This window comes from Ursus americanus, chromosome 15, assembly GCF_024610735.1.
Source record: "Ursus americanus isolate L20-20 chromosome 15, mUrsAme1.1.p, whole genome shotgun sequence".
NCBI classification, from domain to species: Eukaryota; Metazoa; Chordata; class Mammalia; order Carnivora; family Ursidae; genus Ursus; species Ursus americanus.
This window is the reverse complement of record NC_142141.1, coordinates 33,915,014-33,930,345: the sequence shown is the minus strand read 5'-3', so window position 1 is coordinate 33,930,345 and position 15,332 is coordinate 33,915,014. Positions and strand designations below refer to the sequence as shown.

The following is a 15,332-nucleotide window of genomic DNA, read 5'->3' as shown; positions in this document are numbered from 1 at the left end:
ATGGTGATTGAGAGAGGACTGAGAAACTGACCAACTGCCAGCAATTTTTTTTTTATATATTCCTTCCAAATCGCCGATATTCATGAGGAAATGGCATAAACAATAGAATAATGCTATACTGATATATTCATATGGTATCTTTACAAGTGATTCCAGGTATTTCATGTCCTGTAATTAGCTGAAGTCTGGAATGCCCTCTCTGGTTCTCCTACTGCTCATTTGTTACTGTGCCATTAGACAGTAACAGGAGAACCAGATCAATTCTTAGTAGGTTTGTTTATTCATGAAATAACATTTAAGGAATGAATACCTGCTTATCAGATAATAGAATTATTTGCTTAATCTATGAGGGGATGCAGTATGTTAAAATGCATGTATCCGGCACTTGGAAACAGATTTTTCTAGTAATTTAAAAGGCCCACAAAATCTCTTAATGGTTTAAAAAAAAAAACAAAACAAAACAAACAAACAAAAAACGGTGAAGCAGTTATAATTACACCATGGAGTTTTGCAATCGTTTCTTTTTTGTTTTCAGTCCTCATTTTAGGAACCAGAGTACAAACAAGTGAATAATGAGTTTACAAAGACACTGTTCCCAGCACCAAATAAGTCAAACTGTTATTTAAAGAAAAAAGGTAGAACAATGAGGCGGTTCCAAGAGTTAATCATGGAGATAATGACTGTCGAATTCCTTCACTGGAAAAACTTTCAAATCCCCGTCGCACCCTCCATCTGCCAGCCGTTCAAAGGATTCGTGGTGAAAAGTGTCCAACATGAACACAACAGGGCCAAGGCTCGAAGCTCAGACTGCCGTTCTTACTGGGAGGGGCAGTTCCCGGGAGGAGGAGAAAGATCTCCGGTGTTACACAGCCCTCCCACCCTAACTCTCCCACGTGGTACCTGCGGGTCACTTGTCTCCACAGCCGTAGGGTTCCGCCACCAGGGTGGAGAGAGGCTGTGGTTCCGTCTCTCTCTCACTCTGTTGTTGGGGTTTTTTTGGTTTTTTTTTTGCCCGGGGATGCCCAACGGAGCGAAGCCCACATCCTGGGCACTGCCAACCAACTACTTTCCTGGATGGACTGTAATTACTTTCGGAGGATAGATTCTTCGTTGTTTCCCCTGCCCAAGCCTGGCACGCGCCCGCCCATCCACGCGCCCCGTCGGGTGCGCTCTCCCGACTTCGAACCCAGGGCCGCGCGCGCGCACGCACCGCACTACCCCGCTGTACCTCTCCCGGGGCCCCGCGCGGGCGCGCACACACACACCTGGGCCGCTGTAAGGTGGAGTTCTAAAGCAGTCGACCTCCTTTCCCAGCACCCAGATGTTGAGATCCACGTGCAGAAGGTGCGAGAAATAGCTCACTCGGGGCGGGAGGCAATGGAGCAGAAGAGATGCTGGTTTCAGAGTTAGTCCCCTGTGGAAGCCGAGCTCGCAGTGGATAAGAGGGTTCCTGGGAGAGCACCACGTCTTCCCTGGGTCCCCGCCGACGGCGGCACTCGGCACCCTAGCCTGAGGCGCGCGCGCATGTCTTCGCGACCCCAGCCCCGAGGAGGCGGGGCCAGCCGCGGGGAGCCGGCCTCGCGCGCAGCTCGGAACCCCGCCTCCAGCCCGGCGCGCGGCCTCGCGGCGCAAAGGACGGAGGACACGCCCCGCCCCGTTCCCGGCCGGCCAATGGACGCCCGGGCCGCGCACTGGGTGTCCCGCCTCCTCCAGGGAAACTTGGAGCAGGAGAAAAGTTTGTACAGAGGCTGGAAGGGCGAGAGCGGAGCTCGGAACCCGGCAGCCAAGAAAAAGAAGATGAAAGATCCCAGGTCAGAGCCTCAGGCCGAGTGGACCTCAAACAGCCCTCGGGGCGTCGGAAGCAGCCTCCGTGGCAACCGCCAGCCCCGATAGCCGCCCGTGCTGCCCAGGGCTGAGGAGGAGGGCGGCCTGAACCCGGGACTGAGGCTCCGTGCCACCTGCGCGCGCGGCCCCACACCTGCGCGCTGTCCGCCCGGGGACCGGACCTGCGGGCTCCTCAAACTTTGGTCCCGTCTTTGAAGGTACGGGAAAAGAAGAAGAAGAAGAAGAAGAAGGAAGGAAGGAAGGAATCCAAGATCAGATTGCAGTGACCCATCCCGCTACCCTTCTGGTTCTCTCGAGTTTTTGAAAGCTTGCCATTCTGACCCCAGTTCCGGAAAATTGGCAGCCACCGAGACCCGGCTCTGAGAAGACAAAGGCTTGGCAAGCTCCACACTGAGCGGGCCGAGACTGAGGACAGGTTGGAGGCGTGTCGTGGACATCTGAGTCTTGACCCTGGGGCCTACGCGGCTGCCACGGCCGCGGCTACCACAGGTGAGATGAGGGTTTGGGGGCACGGGCCGAGAGCGGTGGGCGGGCGCTCCTCGATCGGAGCCCGGGAGGAGCGAGCGCGCTTTCCAAATTGCCTTCCGTAACTTGTTTTCGATGAGGATTTTATTGACTCAGAATCTGTCGGGAATAAGAGCGAACCACTCACTCATCCCTAGAGATAGGTCTTGTTCATCTTGGCAGTGGAGAGAGTTGGGCTGGGGAGGAGGAGAGAATGGCAGTATCAACTGACAAATACTAATGGCAGTAGAGTGGTGCTTCTGGTAGGACGTATCCGGAGCCTGGCGATTTCGGTAGCCGAAGTTGGTAAGCGGCTACAATCCACGATGCGGGATCCAGTTGTTCCTCTTGTCTCATCAGCATATTGTTTTTTGGGCGCGGGTCTGACACCTTGCAAGGAGTAATTTCCGCTCACCGCGCCTTTGTCTCCCCTATCACCCCCAGACCCAGCCTCGAACTCCAAGACTGCGTACCGAGGGCCCCCATCATGTCCACTCCCGGGGTCAATGCGTCCGCCTCCTCTACCCCCGACCGTCCGAACAGCCCGGTGACCATCCCGGCGGTGATGTTCATCTTCGGGGTCGTGGGCAACCTGGTGGCCATTGTGGTGCTGTGCAAGTCGCGCAAGGAGCAGAAGGAGACGACCTTCTATACGTTGGTATGCGGACTGGCCGTCACCGATCTGCTGGGCACGTTGCTGGTGAGTCCAGTGACCATCGCCACGTACATGAAGGGTCAGTGGCCCGGAGGCGAAGCACTCTGCGAGTACAGCACCTTCATCCTGCTCTTCTTCAGCCTGTCCGGCCTTAGCATCATCTGTGCCATGAGTATCGAGCGCTACCTGGCCATCAACCACGCCTACTTCTACAGCCACTACGTGGACAAGCGGCTGGCCGGCCTCACGCTCGTCGCGGTCTATGCGTCCAACGTGCTCTTCTGCGCGCTGCCCAACATGGGCCTGGGCAGCTCGCGGCTGCAGTACCCGGACACCTGGTGCTTCATTGACTGGACCACCAACGTGACGGCGCACGCCGCCTTCTCCTACATGTACGCCGGCTTCAGCTCCTTCCTCATTCTCGCCACCGTGCTGTGCAACGTGCTGGTGTGCGGTGCGCTGCTCCGCATGCACCGCCAGTTCATGCGCCGCACCTCGCTGGGCACCGAGCAGCACCACGCGGCGGGACCGGTCGCGGTGCCCTGGGCCCCCTGCCGGAGCAACCCGACCGCCGCCTCCCCCGCCCTGCCGCGCCTCAGCGACTTTCGCCGCCGCCGGAGTTTCCGCGGAATAGCGGGCGCCGAGATCCAGATGGTCATTTTACTCATCGCCACCTCCCTGGTGGTGCTCATCTGCTCCATCCCGCTCGTGGTGAGTGGCCGGGAATGGGCCCTTCTGGGCCCTTTCGCACATCCACCTTCCTCCTCCGTCTACCGCTTCCTCTTTTCCCTCTCTTGCCTTGACAGTGAACTTGTCCTGCAGGTCGCGGCTGGGATTTCGACACTGCTCAGAGCAGGCCCGAGCTCCTCTTCAGCCGCATCCCTAATGAGATGTAGCAGGTGCTTTTCTCCCAGGCCCCCCAAGTTTCTTTCTCCGAAAGCCTGGTTTCCTTTCTGTCCCGGGACAGCCCCTACCCCTTGCTGCCTGACATTGGCCTTGAGCCTTCCGGGAACACCTGCCACTCTGTCAGATGTGGAGGGGAAACCGCTGTAGTGTGACAGGTCCTCCACAGTGAACCGCAGAAGCCCGAAACCTGGGGGGTGGTGATCTCTTTGTTATACACCACTCCTTAGGGCACTGGGCGTTTGGTGCTTTGATTTATGCATGGGGTTTTTTCTTTTGGTTTGTTTGTTTGTTTGGGTACATAATGTAGAAGTTCAGAGCTAGAGAGATTGGATGCATTTTGCTCTAGTCTGACGCCCTCACATGCCACAGGGCGTGACTTGCTTAAAATAATCTAACACAACTACACTGTCAGGCTAGATTCCCTGCTCTTTACCATGCTGTGCATTGCACATGTGGGTCACGGCTCCTACTAGGAACCAGAGTCGGGTTCCTTCATTCTTTCTTGGGACCAGTAAAGCCAGGTTTCTCAAGGGGCCTATGAAGGTCAGGCTGATGGACACGGGTTATTGAATTTGCATTCTCAACAACTGTGAGAGGTACAGTGCCATTCAAAAGAAAAGAAGCTTTAGAGATGTGATCTAGTTATTGCCCAGCCAAAACCCTGCAGCATGTGATGAACCTCAGACCCACCTGACTCCCAACCCTGTTCACATATTACATCATGTCTCACTCCTAGAACATTTCTAATTTTGGCCTTCGTACAGTGTGTGCATTTGAGTTTTGGCACACTTCACTTTTAGGACACCGCCTTCTTTAAGATTGCCTTTGGATTAGCTTTTAAAATGTTATAAGCAGAAAGGTTGAAAACGCACCTAGTTCTCTACTTTCCTGTCATTAAACCAGAATGCACCAGAAACTGATGGGCTAATGTGCATAACACCTTCTCTAGAGTTTCTCTGGAAAGCAACAGGTTCTGTTTTTCCATCTTTCAAAACACTGCATTTCTAGAAATTCTAAACTACCAACTCAAAAAGAGAAGACTTTTCTTTCTTCTGCTGATTGGAAACGAGAGAAAATAATGTAACGAGATATTCTTCTTTCTTCTCTTATTAATACGGTCCAGGGATCTTCCATATAAAAATATTATATCTCTGATAAAAGTGAGTGTAAATGAAAGGAACTTAGATGTGGCTGAGAGCCAGTGTACAGTAGCTTCTTGACAATTTGTATAAACAGAAATAAATATAATTGGCCAGAAGGGCCTTTAAACCATTCCAGGACCCAATATAATTTACCAAGTTAAGTCACACTTGAGCCACATAAATATATTTTACTGTCTGTAATGGCAACTCAGAATACAGTGAGATTTTTGGAAGAAACAACCCTGCTCCTGCTAGGGCTCCCTTTTCTGGCCGCTGCCTTAAGTTTTACAGAACAGTAAATGACAAAGTGAGGGGCTGTTACGTACAGAAGAACATCCACATTAAGGAACTGAGGAATTAGAGCTAGAAGTTTAGCAACATGCACATACTTCTAAAATATGAAGGTAAGCCTGTGAAGCTGTTGATGATTGCCCAGTGACAGATGAATTGTTTTCTTGGAGCATCTAGAGAGGCATGAAGAACTTCATTCATTTTATGGGCTGAAGTGGACCTGCCCCTGTGGTATGGGGCAATTTATCACAAAGCCTTTGAGGTTATCTGAGAAGCTAGAGGCAAGAAACTACAGGAGCTATCCTTGTAGTCTGCAAAGTAGCCACATTTTAACTAACAAACACTATCCACTATTATAGAAAGTCAGTAACGTGCAGTAGATACTAAGTAATTTTACTCTGAAAATTGAAACTGGCTCAGCTAAGAAGTAATCATATAGTGAAGTACTCATATGCCTTTGTAAGTAATAACGAATCATACAAGTAATAGTAGTTTCAGTGTTTAGCCTTTAGTTTTGGCTACCGAACTCTAGTTTCAGAATCGGTTTAGTTGTAAATTAATGATAAGCAATGAGGTCATTATACTACCCACCCACCCACAGTTCAGCTGTTACTGAAAGAATTAAAAGGGGAATTTACCCATAACTAGAGTCTTCCTTGGCTTACTTTTACAACTTTGTCTTTTCATGTTTCTCATATTCAGATTGTAATTTAAGTTTAAGGTTTCTGAACTCGGACATTTAAAGCAGTCGGAGCTATCTTCAGTTCCAAGGAAACTAATGAAGCACCTTTTTTTACCTTTATCAAATCAAGTTGGTTGCTAATCCTATTTGAGGAAAATCAAACCCTTCAAAACACTTAAAATGCTTCGGAAAGGCTAATAGAGCAAATAGAGTTTACTTGGAGTTTCAGAAAGCTTGACACAGTGTATAAGGTTAGCAAACAGCCAAATTTTGTCTTTTGGACACCAGGGAAGAAAAACTACAGTGGCTCTTAGAGGGTACCTGATACTGAGTTTCATAGAAAAAAGTAAATTTTAATTTGTTATCCAAAACACGTGTCTTATAAATAGAGCTTGGAATCGAAATTTGAGAAAGCTTGGGAAATTAATCGTGGATTTAAGAGACTGCTAAGCTTGAGAAATTTTCTAAAATGAGTCATAATCAATGAACAGAGAAGGTGTAAGTACATTTGACAAGGAACATTACATGACAAGACTTTGTGGGAAGGTGGTTCTTGTCATTTTGCCTATTCTTCTATTTAAAATAAGTCTCTGGTTTTTTTAAACACAGAAAAAGCTGAAGAAAAGAAAGAGTCTACGCTTAAGATAAATAAAAGGGAATGAATTCTTCAGAAATATGCAAGCAAGACAGTCTCCTAAGGTCCCACTGTGAAATACTGGAGCTAGATCAACTTCTGGTGGCCAATTTTGCAGTTACTAATGTCGAGATAACAATTAAAATCAAATCTTTCGCCTCAGGACTGAACAGTTAACACTGTAGGATTTGAAAAGGCATTTTCCCCCTTGTATAAGCAAGCTGAGGCCATATTCACTGCTTACTTCCTTCTCTTATTTTCTTTCTTCTTACTCGGAAGTAACAAGGATTCATCTCTGTTAGGGGTAGAATGGCCAGTTCGATTCATCTTCTGCCTTGGACAAGTAAAATACTGATCTTTAGGAAAATAGCTTCCTGTGAGTGTTTATTTGGCTGTGTACTATAAGCCAGTTGTCTCTATAAAGCCTGCACCAGCATTCGATCGAGAAAGATTTATTAGAGCAGAAGAAAACTGTGGAAATAGACTTTTGTTTACTGGAGGCAAACTGGAAGTGGAGTCACAGGACAGCTGATGGGATTTCAGACGAGCGCAAATCACAGTTAAAGGCATAAGAGTAATGCCATAAATTCGAGTACTCTTACAGCAGAACCTGAAAGATTTGATTGTTTTTCAATTAAACTTGGCTAAGTTAAAAAAAAGAGCAGTTCGTGAAAGCTGTGTTTTTCTCATAAGCATGGGATTCCAGACCCAGTTAGTGGTAGAACCTTGAACACTGCCGAGCAGCACGTGAAAGGAAGGTATTCCCACATCCAGCATCTCATCTGAATCGTGAAGAAAGCAGGGCTAGCCAATGTTTTCGCTCGCCCCTCAGTCTGGTCAATGGCACATGAGGAATTCCTGTCCTTCTGCAACTTGCTGGGGGGCTGGGGGGAGTCCCAGTCTCGTGGACTTTCACCATGCTTTGCTGACCTGTGAAGGCTCGTTTTATGGAACGTCTACTAACAAGATTTTCTTTTAATCTCCCATTAGAATATTGAAAGTTCGAGTAAACGCACACACACAAAACAACTACAGAAATATATTTTCAATGTAGAGCCTGCCGTGTAGAGATCAAGTAATTTGCCTGCAGTAAATAAATGGCTAGTTAGTGACCCAGGAGGAAGGAGAATGGAGCCACACAGGCAAGAACTCTTTCCACTCTCCTTTACTTAAGGATTTTTTTTTTTTTTTTTTTTGGTCATAAAAAAAAAGTGGGAAGAATTTCTAGTAACAGCTGTGTCAATTTTGGATTCTTCACAGGGCAGTTAGATAACTGAGCACACACAGATAATTCCATTTATGTTCTTGGAACAGAACACATAGCACACACAAATCCCGCTCTAGGATCTTGTCATTTATTGGAAAGCATTTGTACTTTGACAGTCAGTGGCTAAAATCAGTCTCCTCCAAATTTCAGCATGCTTTTTTCAATTAGATGTTCCCTGCTAACAGGTTTTTCTTACATAGGAAGTACATGGTTTTTGGTACCAAATCCTTTCACTACACCCCAAAGCTACTTCTAAACTGTGGTTTTGAAATTATTCCTATATTCCCCAGGAGCCAAACTTCCATGTGTGGGTTACCAAGAAAGCAAGGGCCTTTTACGTTATGTGCCAGGCATTGTACGAAGCACTTCTGTCATCTGCACGTTAATTAGCAGGAGCAGAGCCAGGATCTGAACAGAGGTTAGTTTGATTCAGAGATGCTCCTCTACGACATACAGCCTACCTTACGGCTCTCCTGTCCTCACACCTGGTTTTGAATGTATCCTATTTTCTCCAAGTTATGTTCCATTGCTCCTAAGTCCTACATTCTAGCCATCTTCAAGCAGTTTAGAATATTGTAAGGTCTGCCAACGTTAAAGATAAACCACTTGCACATTATCTGCGGCTCCTAAAAAATAGATTCGCTTTTAAAATTGCAAGAGAGGATATATGTTGTTTGTATCCTGTGAAGTGTTTTAAGGTGTCTTCCCCCCCCCCCCCCGCCCATGCAGAGATTCTGTTTTATCAGGAGCACACTCTTCCAACACTGAAAACTGCCTGAACATGTTTATTTGTGAAGCATACAAGGCCTGTTGGACAGGAATTCCAGAAAAGTGCTTTCACCTCCCCACATGACATTGAAGTACTGCTGTGGATGTTCCCATCTTAATCTGGAGTCTCCCCTGCTTTGGAGAGAGCAAACCAAGTAGCCTTTGAAGTGGGGCAGAGATTGCTAGACTTAAAAACATTATGGAGTGCATGGAGCTTTTGTTCGTTTTTGTCTTTTTCTCCACCTCAAGTCAATCTCCAATGAGACCTGCTACAAAGGAAAACTGGTTTGTCTTGATTTTTTTTTTCCAAACAATTTGACCAACTTTTGAGAATGCTTTTATCTGAACTTGAAATGTTGCTTTTCATACTCATCTTTATTGCTACCCTGTGGGCTCCTCTTTGCTAAAATGACATTAAATAACCGGGCTCAGCGGCTTATATTAATTGTAAGCTTACACACACACACACACACACACACACACACACACACACACCCATGGAACTCTAAAATAGGGCTTCCTTCATTTCCTTGGACATGAGTCAAAATCAACTAGGGCTGTGGACGAAGTGAGACACAGATTGATGTGATGCTTTCCTTGCTTCTCGTCACCTTTGATTACGAAAGCCCAATTATTAATTTTTTTTACAACACTCTGGCTTTTCTAAAACATCACAGAAATTTTAAAATAAAATGCTAACTCCTAATACGTTCCTGTAAATGGTTACAAATTTCGTTCCTTTTATATCCATTTCAACCATTCAAAAATTTTCCTCCTTCCAGAACTAACCCTGTTTCCTTTAAGGTAGGGGTGGGAGAGGCAACCATCAACAAAAGATTTCAACGTTAAAAATCTCAGAAATGCGCAGTTCAGAGTTAACCAAGGTTCTGTTCTGAGAGAGGGTCTTAGAGATGGCTGTGCAAACGGCTGCTTAGGGAGAAACTCCCGGGTGGACCAACATCGCCACCTAGAGGCTGCAAGTCTCAAGTTCTCACGGACCCTGCCTAGGTTTTTTCCCTAAAGGCTGTGCGCAGGGAAGGCCTGATACTAACAGATTTAGGTTCATTACCTCTTTTCACCCTTAGGAACACAGTATGTGATGTAATATATAAACCTCATGTTTTGTACCAATGATTCCATTGTCAGGAAATAATTCTTAAACAAAGCCAGCCAGCCTGTAGAACAGAAAAAGCAACATGGAATTCATCGGGAGACCTGGGGCCCAGAACAGAATCAGCCACCGACAGGTGGGCTTGATAAGTTCCTCAAAACCTTCAGGTCTTGGTAACACTTCATCTGAGAAAAGGCCCGTAGAGCTGAGGGCATCTCTCAGTGCCCAAACAGCTCAGTGCCTCAATAAAGATTATGGTAAGAAGCAGCCAAAATGCTTTGTTTCACTAGTTTTTTATTTGTCTTGTTAGTATCACTTATCCAAGCACAGTTTCTGAAAGTCTTTTAAGACACCATATACTTCTGTTTATTCTTGTTCACTTTTGATTTAGCTATCTTCCAGAGATCAAGGTATTAATTTCATGCTAGGGAGAGCCATTTGACCATTTTATTTTATTCTGTGAGATTTACAGGACCATTATCCCTTATCCAAAACATTTAGGGCCAGATGTGTTTTAGAATTCAGAATTTCTTGGCTTTTAAAACACCAATTTAGTAATATACTGTATAATATGTAATTGGGACAATTTCTCTGAAGCAAAACACAGGAGTACGTATACTCAGTAGAATAAACTATAAATAGCCTCATGGTCTAGTTCAGTTCGGGTTTTACTGCCGAAATAAGTTTAGGTCAGGTTTTGCAACCAAAAAAACAAAACAAAACAAAAAAAAAGAATAACAACAAAATAACCGCAAGTGAAAAACAATAATTTCTTAGAAAAGGACTACGGACCTGTAGCTGATCAAAGTCTGAATTCCTGCTAAGGAAGAAACAGAAATATGGTTACACCTCACTGATCTAGCTTCATCTAGAAACAAGTTTCTCATGAGTTGAGTTTTGCAGATTAATGCAGTTTATTTCCTTAAGCGTTTTAAACTTATTTTATCTAAACTGTTATAAATCTTTCGAAAATATCCCTTTTCTTGCTTTCATGGTGATTGATACATCATGAATATTAATTATTATACTGTATGGTAAAGTAGCAATGTCCTCAAGTCTTGTTAGAGATATCTGCCCCTAGTTAAATCGCTCCAGCCCTGCTTTTGTGAGTTCTTTCTCTTTTTTATGGTTTTTATGCATCCTCCTTGGCTGAAACTCCCCTTACTTCTCCCTAACTTCACATAACTACTAAAGGCAAGTAATAATTATTAAGTAATTGCTAAAGACAGAGGTCAATGATCTTAAAACCACTTTTTATGTGAGGTGAGAGTTTTATATAAAAGATTCTAGTGGAAATAGAAGTACAGTTCAGACAATAATACTCTTAAGAGTAAATTTAAAATTGTACATTTAGCAAGTGCTTTTTCCTTTAAGGAATAAAATGTAGTTATCCTTAAGTTTACATAAATTCAAGCACTCTTCATTAAATCATTTGAAGTTCCCAGAAGTTGGCATACTATTTCATTCTTCCCATGACTTTACACATGGAATTACCTCTATTTGAAATGCTATGTCCTTCCTTCTAAATTTAGCAAATTCCCCCTCATCCATCAAAAACCCCAGGCAAGCTCCCTCCTCCCACAGGCTCTGACGCCCTCCCATCCTCATCTGGATTAGGCCCCCATCTATTCTTCTCTCCTTTCATTTAATCACCCTGCAGTCACAGCTGGTTTTCCTTCCTGTCTTCTGTGCTGTAGATTACTTACTTGCCTTCAAGAAGTTTGTGGTATTTAATGCAACTTTTTGTGGCCAGACTTATCGCAACGCCTAACACACAATACGTGCCTACTCTTCAGTGATTAAATGCATGAAAGAATATGAGTAACTAAGTGATTATAATAAGAGCAAAATTTGTGAACTGCCAAAAATAAGACTCCCAAGTAGCAAACAGGTTGTTGGGGTCTCCTTGTGCTCCCTTCATTTATGCCTCCCCGTCCTGCAGTGGGCTGGCGGACGCGCCTTTTGCCGTAAATAGCTCAAACTGCAGTAGAACCAGTTGTCGTCCCTAATGGTCTGTGTGGAGGTGCTCTCAGCACTTGGCTGTTTGCTGGTTCAAATGCCATATAGACACAAAGGAGGGACAGATGCTTTTTCTTTCTTTTTTTTTTAAGATTTCATTTTTTATTTGAGAAAGAGCACAAGCAGGGGGAGCAGCAGATGGAGGCAGAGGGAGAAGCAGGGACCTGCTGAGCGGAGAGCCTGATGTGGGGCTCGGACCCTGGGATCATGACCTGAGCCAAAGGCAGACACTGAACCGAAACCGCCTGAGCCACCCAGGCGCCCCAGGAAGGACTACTCTGACAGGAGTTTCAGGAAGGATTCACCGCGAGGCAGCTGTTGAGCAAAACTATAGTTTGCAAGCAGCAGGGAGCCACTGAAGGGTTAGCAACGGAGCCGCACAGTCAGATCTGCTTTCCAGACAGAACCCTCTGGTGGCGGTTTGGAGGGTGGATTGGAGAGGAGAGGAATTGGAGGTAGCGAAAACTACTCCAGTGGCTGTTGCAATAATCCAGGTGAAAAATGCAGTGCGAGGGAAAAGACTGGAAGAGGTGTTTGAAGGAAGGCTTGGTAACACTAGAAGAGTATTATAACTGGGGAACAGACTCCATAGAGAAAATACAAACTATTCTCTGGTCATTCTGGATGATAGGAGATTCAGATAGCGGTTTAAAAGTTTCCAGTGTATTCTTACTGGACTCTATAATAAAGGCATCTCTGGACATTTCTGTGATTGGATGGTTAGTTGACTTACAAAATGAGTTTCATTTACATATATAAATAGGCAATTGGAGGGACGCGTGGGTGGCTTAGCCGGTTAAGCGTCTGCCTTAAGCTCAAGTCATGATCCCAGGGTTCTGGGATCGAAGCCCTGCATCAGGCTCCCTGCTCAGCAGGGAGTCTGCTTCTCCCTCTGCCTGTCGCTCCCCCTCCTTGTGCTCTCTCTCTCTCTGGCAAATAAAGAAAATCTTTTTTAAAAAATTAATAAAGTTAAAAAATTAAAAAGCAACTGGAATAAGGGAAATCAATGGCTGTGGGAGGGGGATACGTCATTTGAATTGCAAAAACTTAAAAGCACTCACAGAAATGAAGTTAATGTTTCTCAAGGACACCTTATGCGTGTGTGGCCTGTATATACACTGCTTTTGTGTATACCATCTTTGATCGAAGGAAGATAGTCATGAGATAGTTACAGAAATATTAAAATCACACTAACTCAAATGATTGCACAATTACCGGTTTTTCTGAGGCTTATTGTGGAAGCTGCTCTTTCTTGGCACTTATTAATAGAAAGGAGGGCAGCTAGCTAATGTTACTAGGTTAGACACTGATGCAAATATTTCCCCAGCTGACTAAGGACAAAATCTAAATGTGGGCATCTCATTTATGCAGGTACGGGTGTTCGTCAACCAGTTATATCAGCCACGTTTGGTGCAAGAAATCAGCAAGAACCCAGACTTGCAGGCCATCCGAATTGCTGCTGTGAACCCCATCCTGGACCCCTGGATCTATATCCTTCTGCGGAAGACCGTGCTCAGCAAAGCGATAGAGAAGATCAAGTGCCTCTTCTGCCGCATCGGCGGGTCCCGCAGAGACCGTTCAGGACAGCACTGCTCAGACAGCAGGAGGACATCTTCCGCCATGTCTGGCCACTCTCGCTCCTTCCTCTCGCGAGAGCTGAAGGAAATCAGCAGCACATCTCAGACCCTCCTTTACATGCCGGACCTCAGTGAAAATGGTCTTGCAGGCAGGAATCTGCTTCCGGGTGTACCTGGCATGGGCCTGGCCCCGGCAGACACCACCTCCCTGAGGACTTTGCGAATATCAGAGACATCGGATTCCTCCCAAGGTCAGGATTCAGAGAGTGTGTTGCTGGTGGACGAGGTTACTGGGAGTAGCAGGTCTGGGCCTGCCCCCAAGGGGAACTCTCTGCAAGTCACATTTCCCAATGAAACACTGAACTTATCAGAAAAATGTATATAGTAGCTAAGGAAAGAAATACAGCACTGTTTCTGGAAGCATATAAAATCCTGTGCAATAGACACATAAATGAAGTGTTCCACTGTGCTCAGAAGGGCTCTTTTGTCCTTCAGCTCACATTAAAGAACATCTGGGCTCTTTAGCACTTTCCATACAATCAAGTTATTCACAGGGGACCCGTGGTCTGAAGCACATTGGTTGTCACTTCACTATGACACAGGATTTCTGTCACCACTTGATGGCTGGGAAGATCTATCCTCAGTTTTTCTACTTGATAGGAGGATGGCGTAAGTTTTGCTATTTTCATAACATCCAGAGCTTTATATCTGGCATACAGCAGAAGGCCAGGTACAGAAGGGCTCTATTCCAATAAACTATGAGGACTATCTTGTGATTTAAGTGTCTCACTAAAGCATGAAATGTGAATTTTATTGTTGTACATATGATTTAAGGTATTTAAAGTATTTTCTTCTCTGTGAGAAGGTTTATTGTTAATACAAGGTATAATAAAATTATGGTAACCCCCCCCCCTTCCCTGTATAACCAGCTGAAGTTGCAGGTGTTAGATTTTTTTTCAAAAACAAGTTCAGGGTAAGGTGTGTAGAATACACAGTGAGATTCATAGCTATAAAAAAAAGATATAAATTTTTAAAAGAAAGAGTTTAGTATTATAAAAGGAATAAAGCAAAATAATATTTTAAGACATGAACATTATAGTCCAAAATATTAAAGTTCTTTCCAAGCTATGTGTAATACATAGTGAAAAATTTTTAGTGACGCTACATGTATTTATCCAGAAAACTGTGATTTTGGGAGGAGATAACCTGCTGGTAAATATTTTTTACTTCTGTCCGCACAAAATTTTTAAAATTTTAAAAAGTCTGAATAACCCATAACTGAAGTGTATAATATAAAAGAGTCTAAGCAACTTGTTTTCCCTCTTAAAGTGTTCATAGTTTTACTTTCCTAAGGAATGATCTAGAGTATCCTTTAAAATTTAAGAGGAAGGCAGACTGCACCATGAAGGTCTTTATTTTGAGATGTGGAAGTGTCACAGATGCCGTAAGAGTTTAACAACATAAGGAGTGCAGAACTTGGACACGTTAAGGGTAACCTAGCGGTTTTGTGTAACACCCAGTGATGCCGTACACATTTGAAGGACCTTTCTCAAGGAAATACTAAGCATGTTTTGTTGCTTAAAGTGTTTTTGTGAATTGCTTGGTTGTAATTAAATTCTGAGCCTGGTAGTGATATGGTGTTAAGAAGCAGTTGTACCAACTGAAATTATTTTGGAGATTATAATAAATAAATAAATAAATAAATACACTCAGTCTGAGTTCCATATCCTCAGTTTTGGGAAACTTGTGTGATTTTTGTTTGTTTCAGGTCATCCTTTACATCCTTTTAAATTGGAATCTTTAAATTGCTTTATTTTGAAGTAATGTCAAATGTAGAAAAACGTTCCAACAGTACGAAGCCTTGGAACCACTTAACGGAGAATGCTATTTAGAAACCAAGATCTGGGTATAAGGTGGACTCAAAATCACAT

At 44.6% G+C, this 15,332-nt stretch overlaps 1 protein-coding gene and 1 long non-coding RNA gene across 10 annotated transcripts in view; one reads left to right on the top strand and one right to left on the bottom strand.

Moving 5' to 3' along the window:
* LOC123785505 (uncharacterized) overlaps positions 1–1,604 on the bottom strand; it is a 107,354-nt gene extending 105,750 nt beyond the window's left edge. For 2 of the 9 annotated variants that reach the window (XR_015726868.1, XR_015726867.1), the window contains exon 1: positions 1,266–1,600. This is a non-coding gene — a long non-coding RNA (uncharacterized LOC123785505). Of the gene's footprint in view, positions 1–1,265 lie in introns of all 9 variants that reach the window. The other 7 variants (XR_015726870.1, XR_006777654.2, XR_015726869.1 and 4 more) reach the window with 6 other exon arrangements.
* A 132-nt stretch (positions 1,605–1,736) lies between these two features.
* Positions 1,737–15,107, top strand: PTGER4 (prostaglandin E receptor 4). Its single transcript, XM_045787326.2, has 3 exons — positions 1,737–2,334; positions 2,794–3,715; positions 13,196–15,107. The coding sequence occupies exons 2-3, from the start codon at positions 2,837–2,839 to the stop codon at positions 13,784–13,786; spliced, it is 1,470 nt and encodes a 489-aa protein (XP_045643282.1). The 5' UTR covers positions 1,737–2,334; positions 2,794–2,836; the 3' UTR covers positions 13,787–15,107.
* Positions 15,108–15,332: the final 225 nt, after the last annotated feature.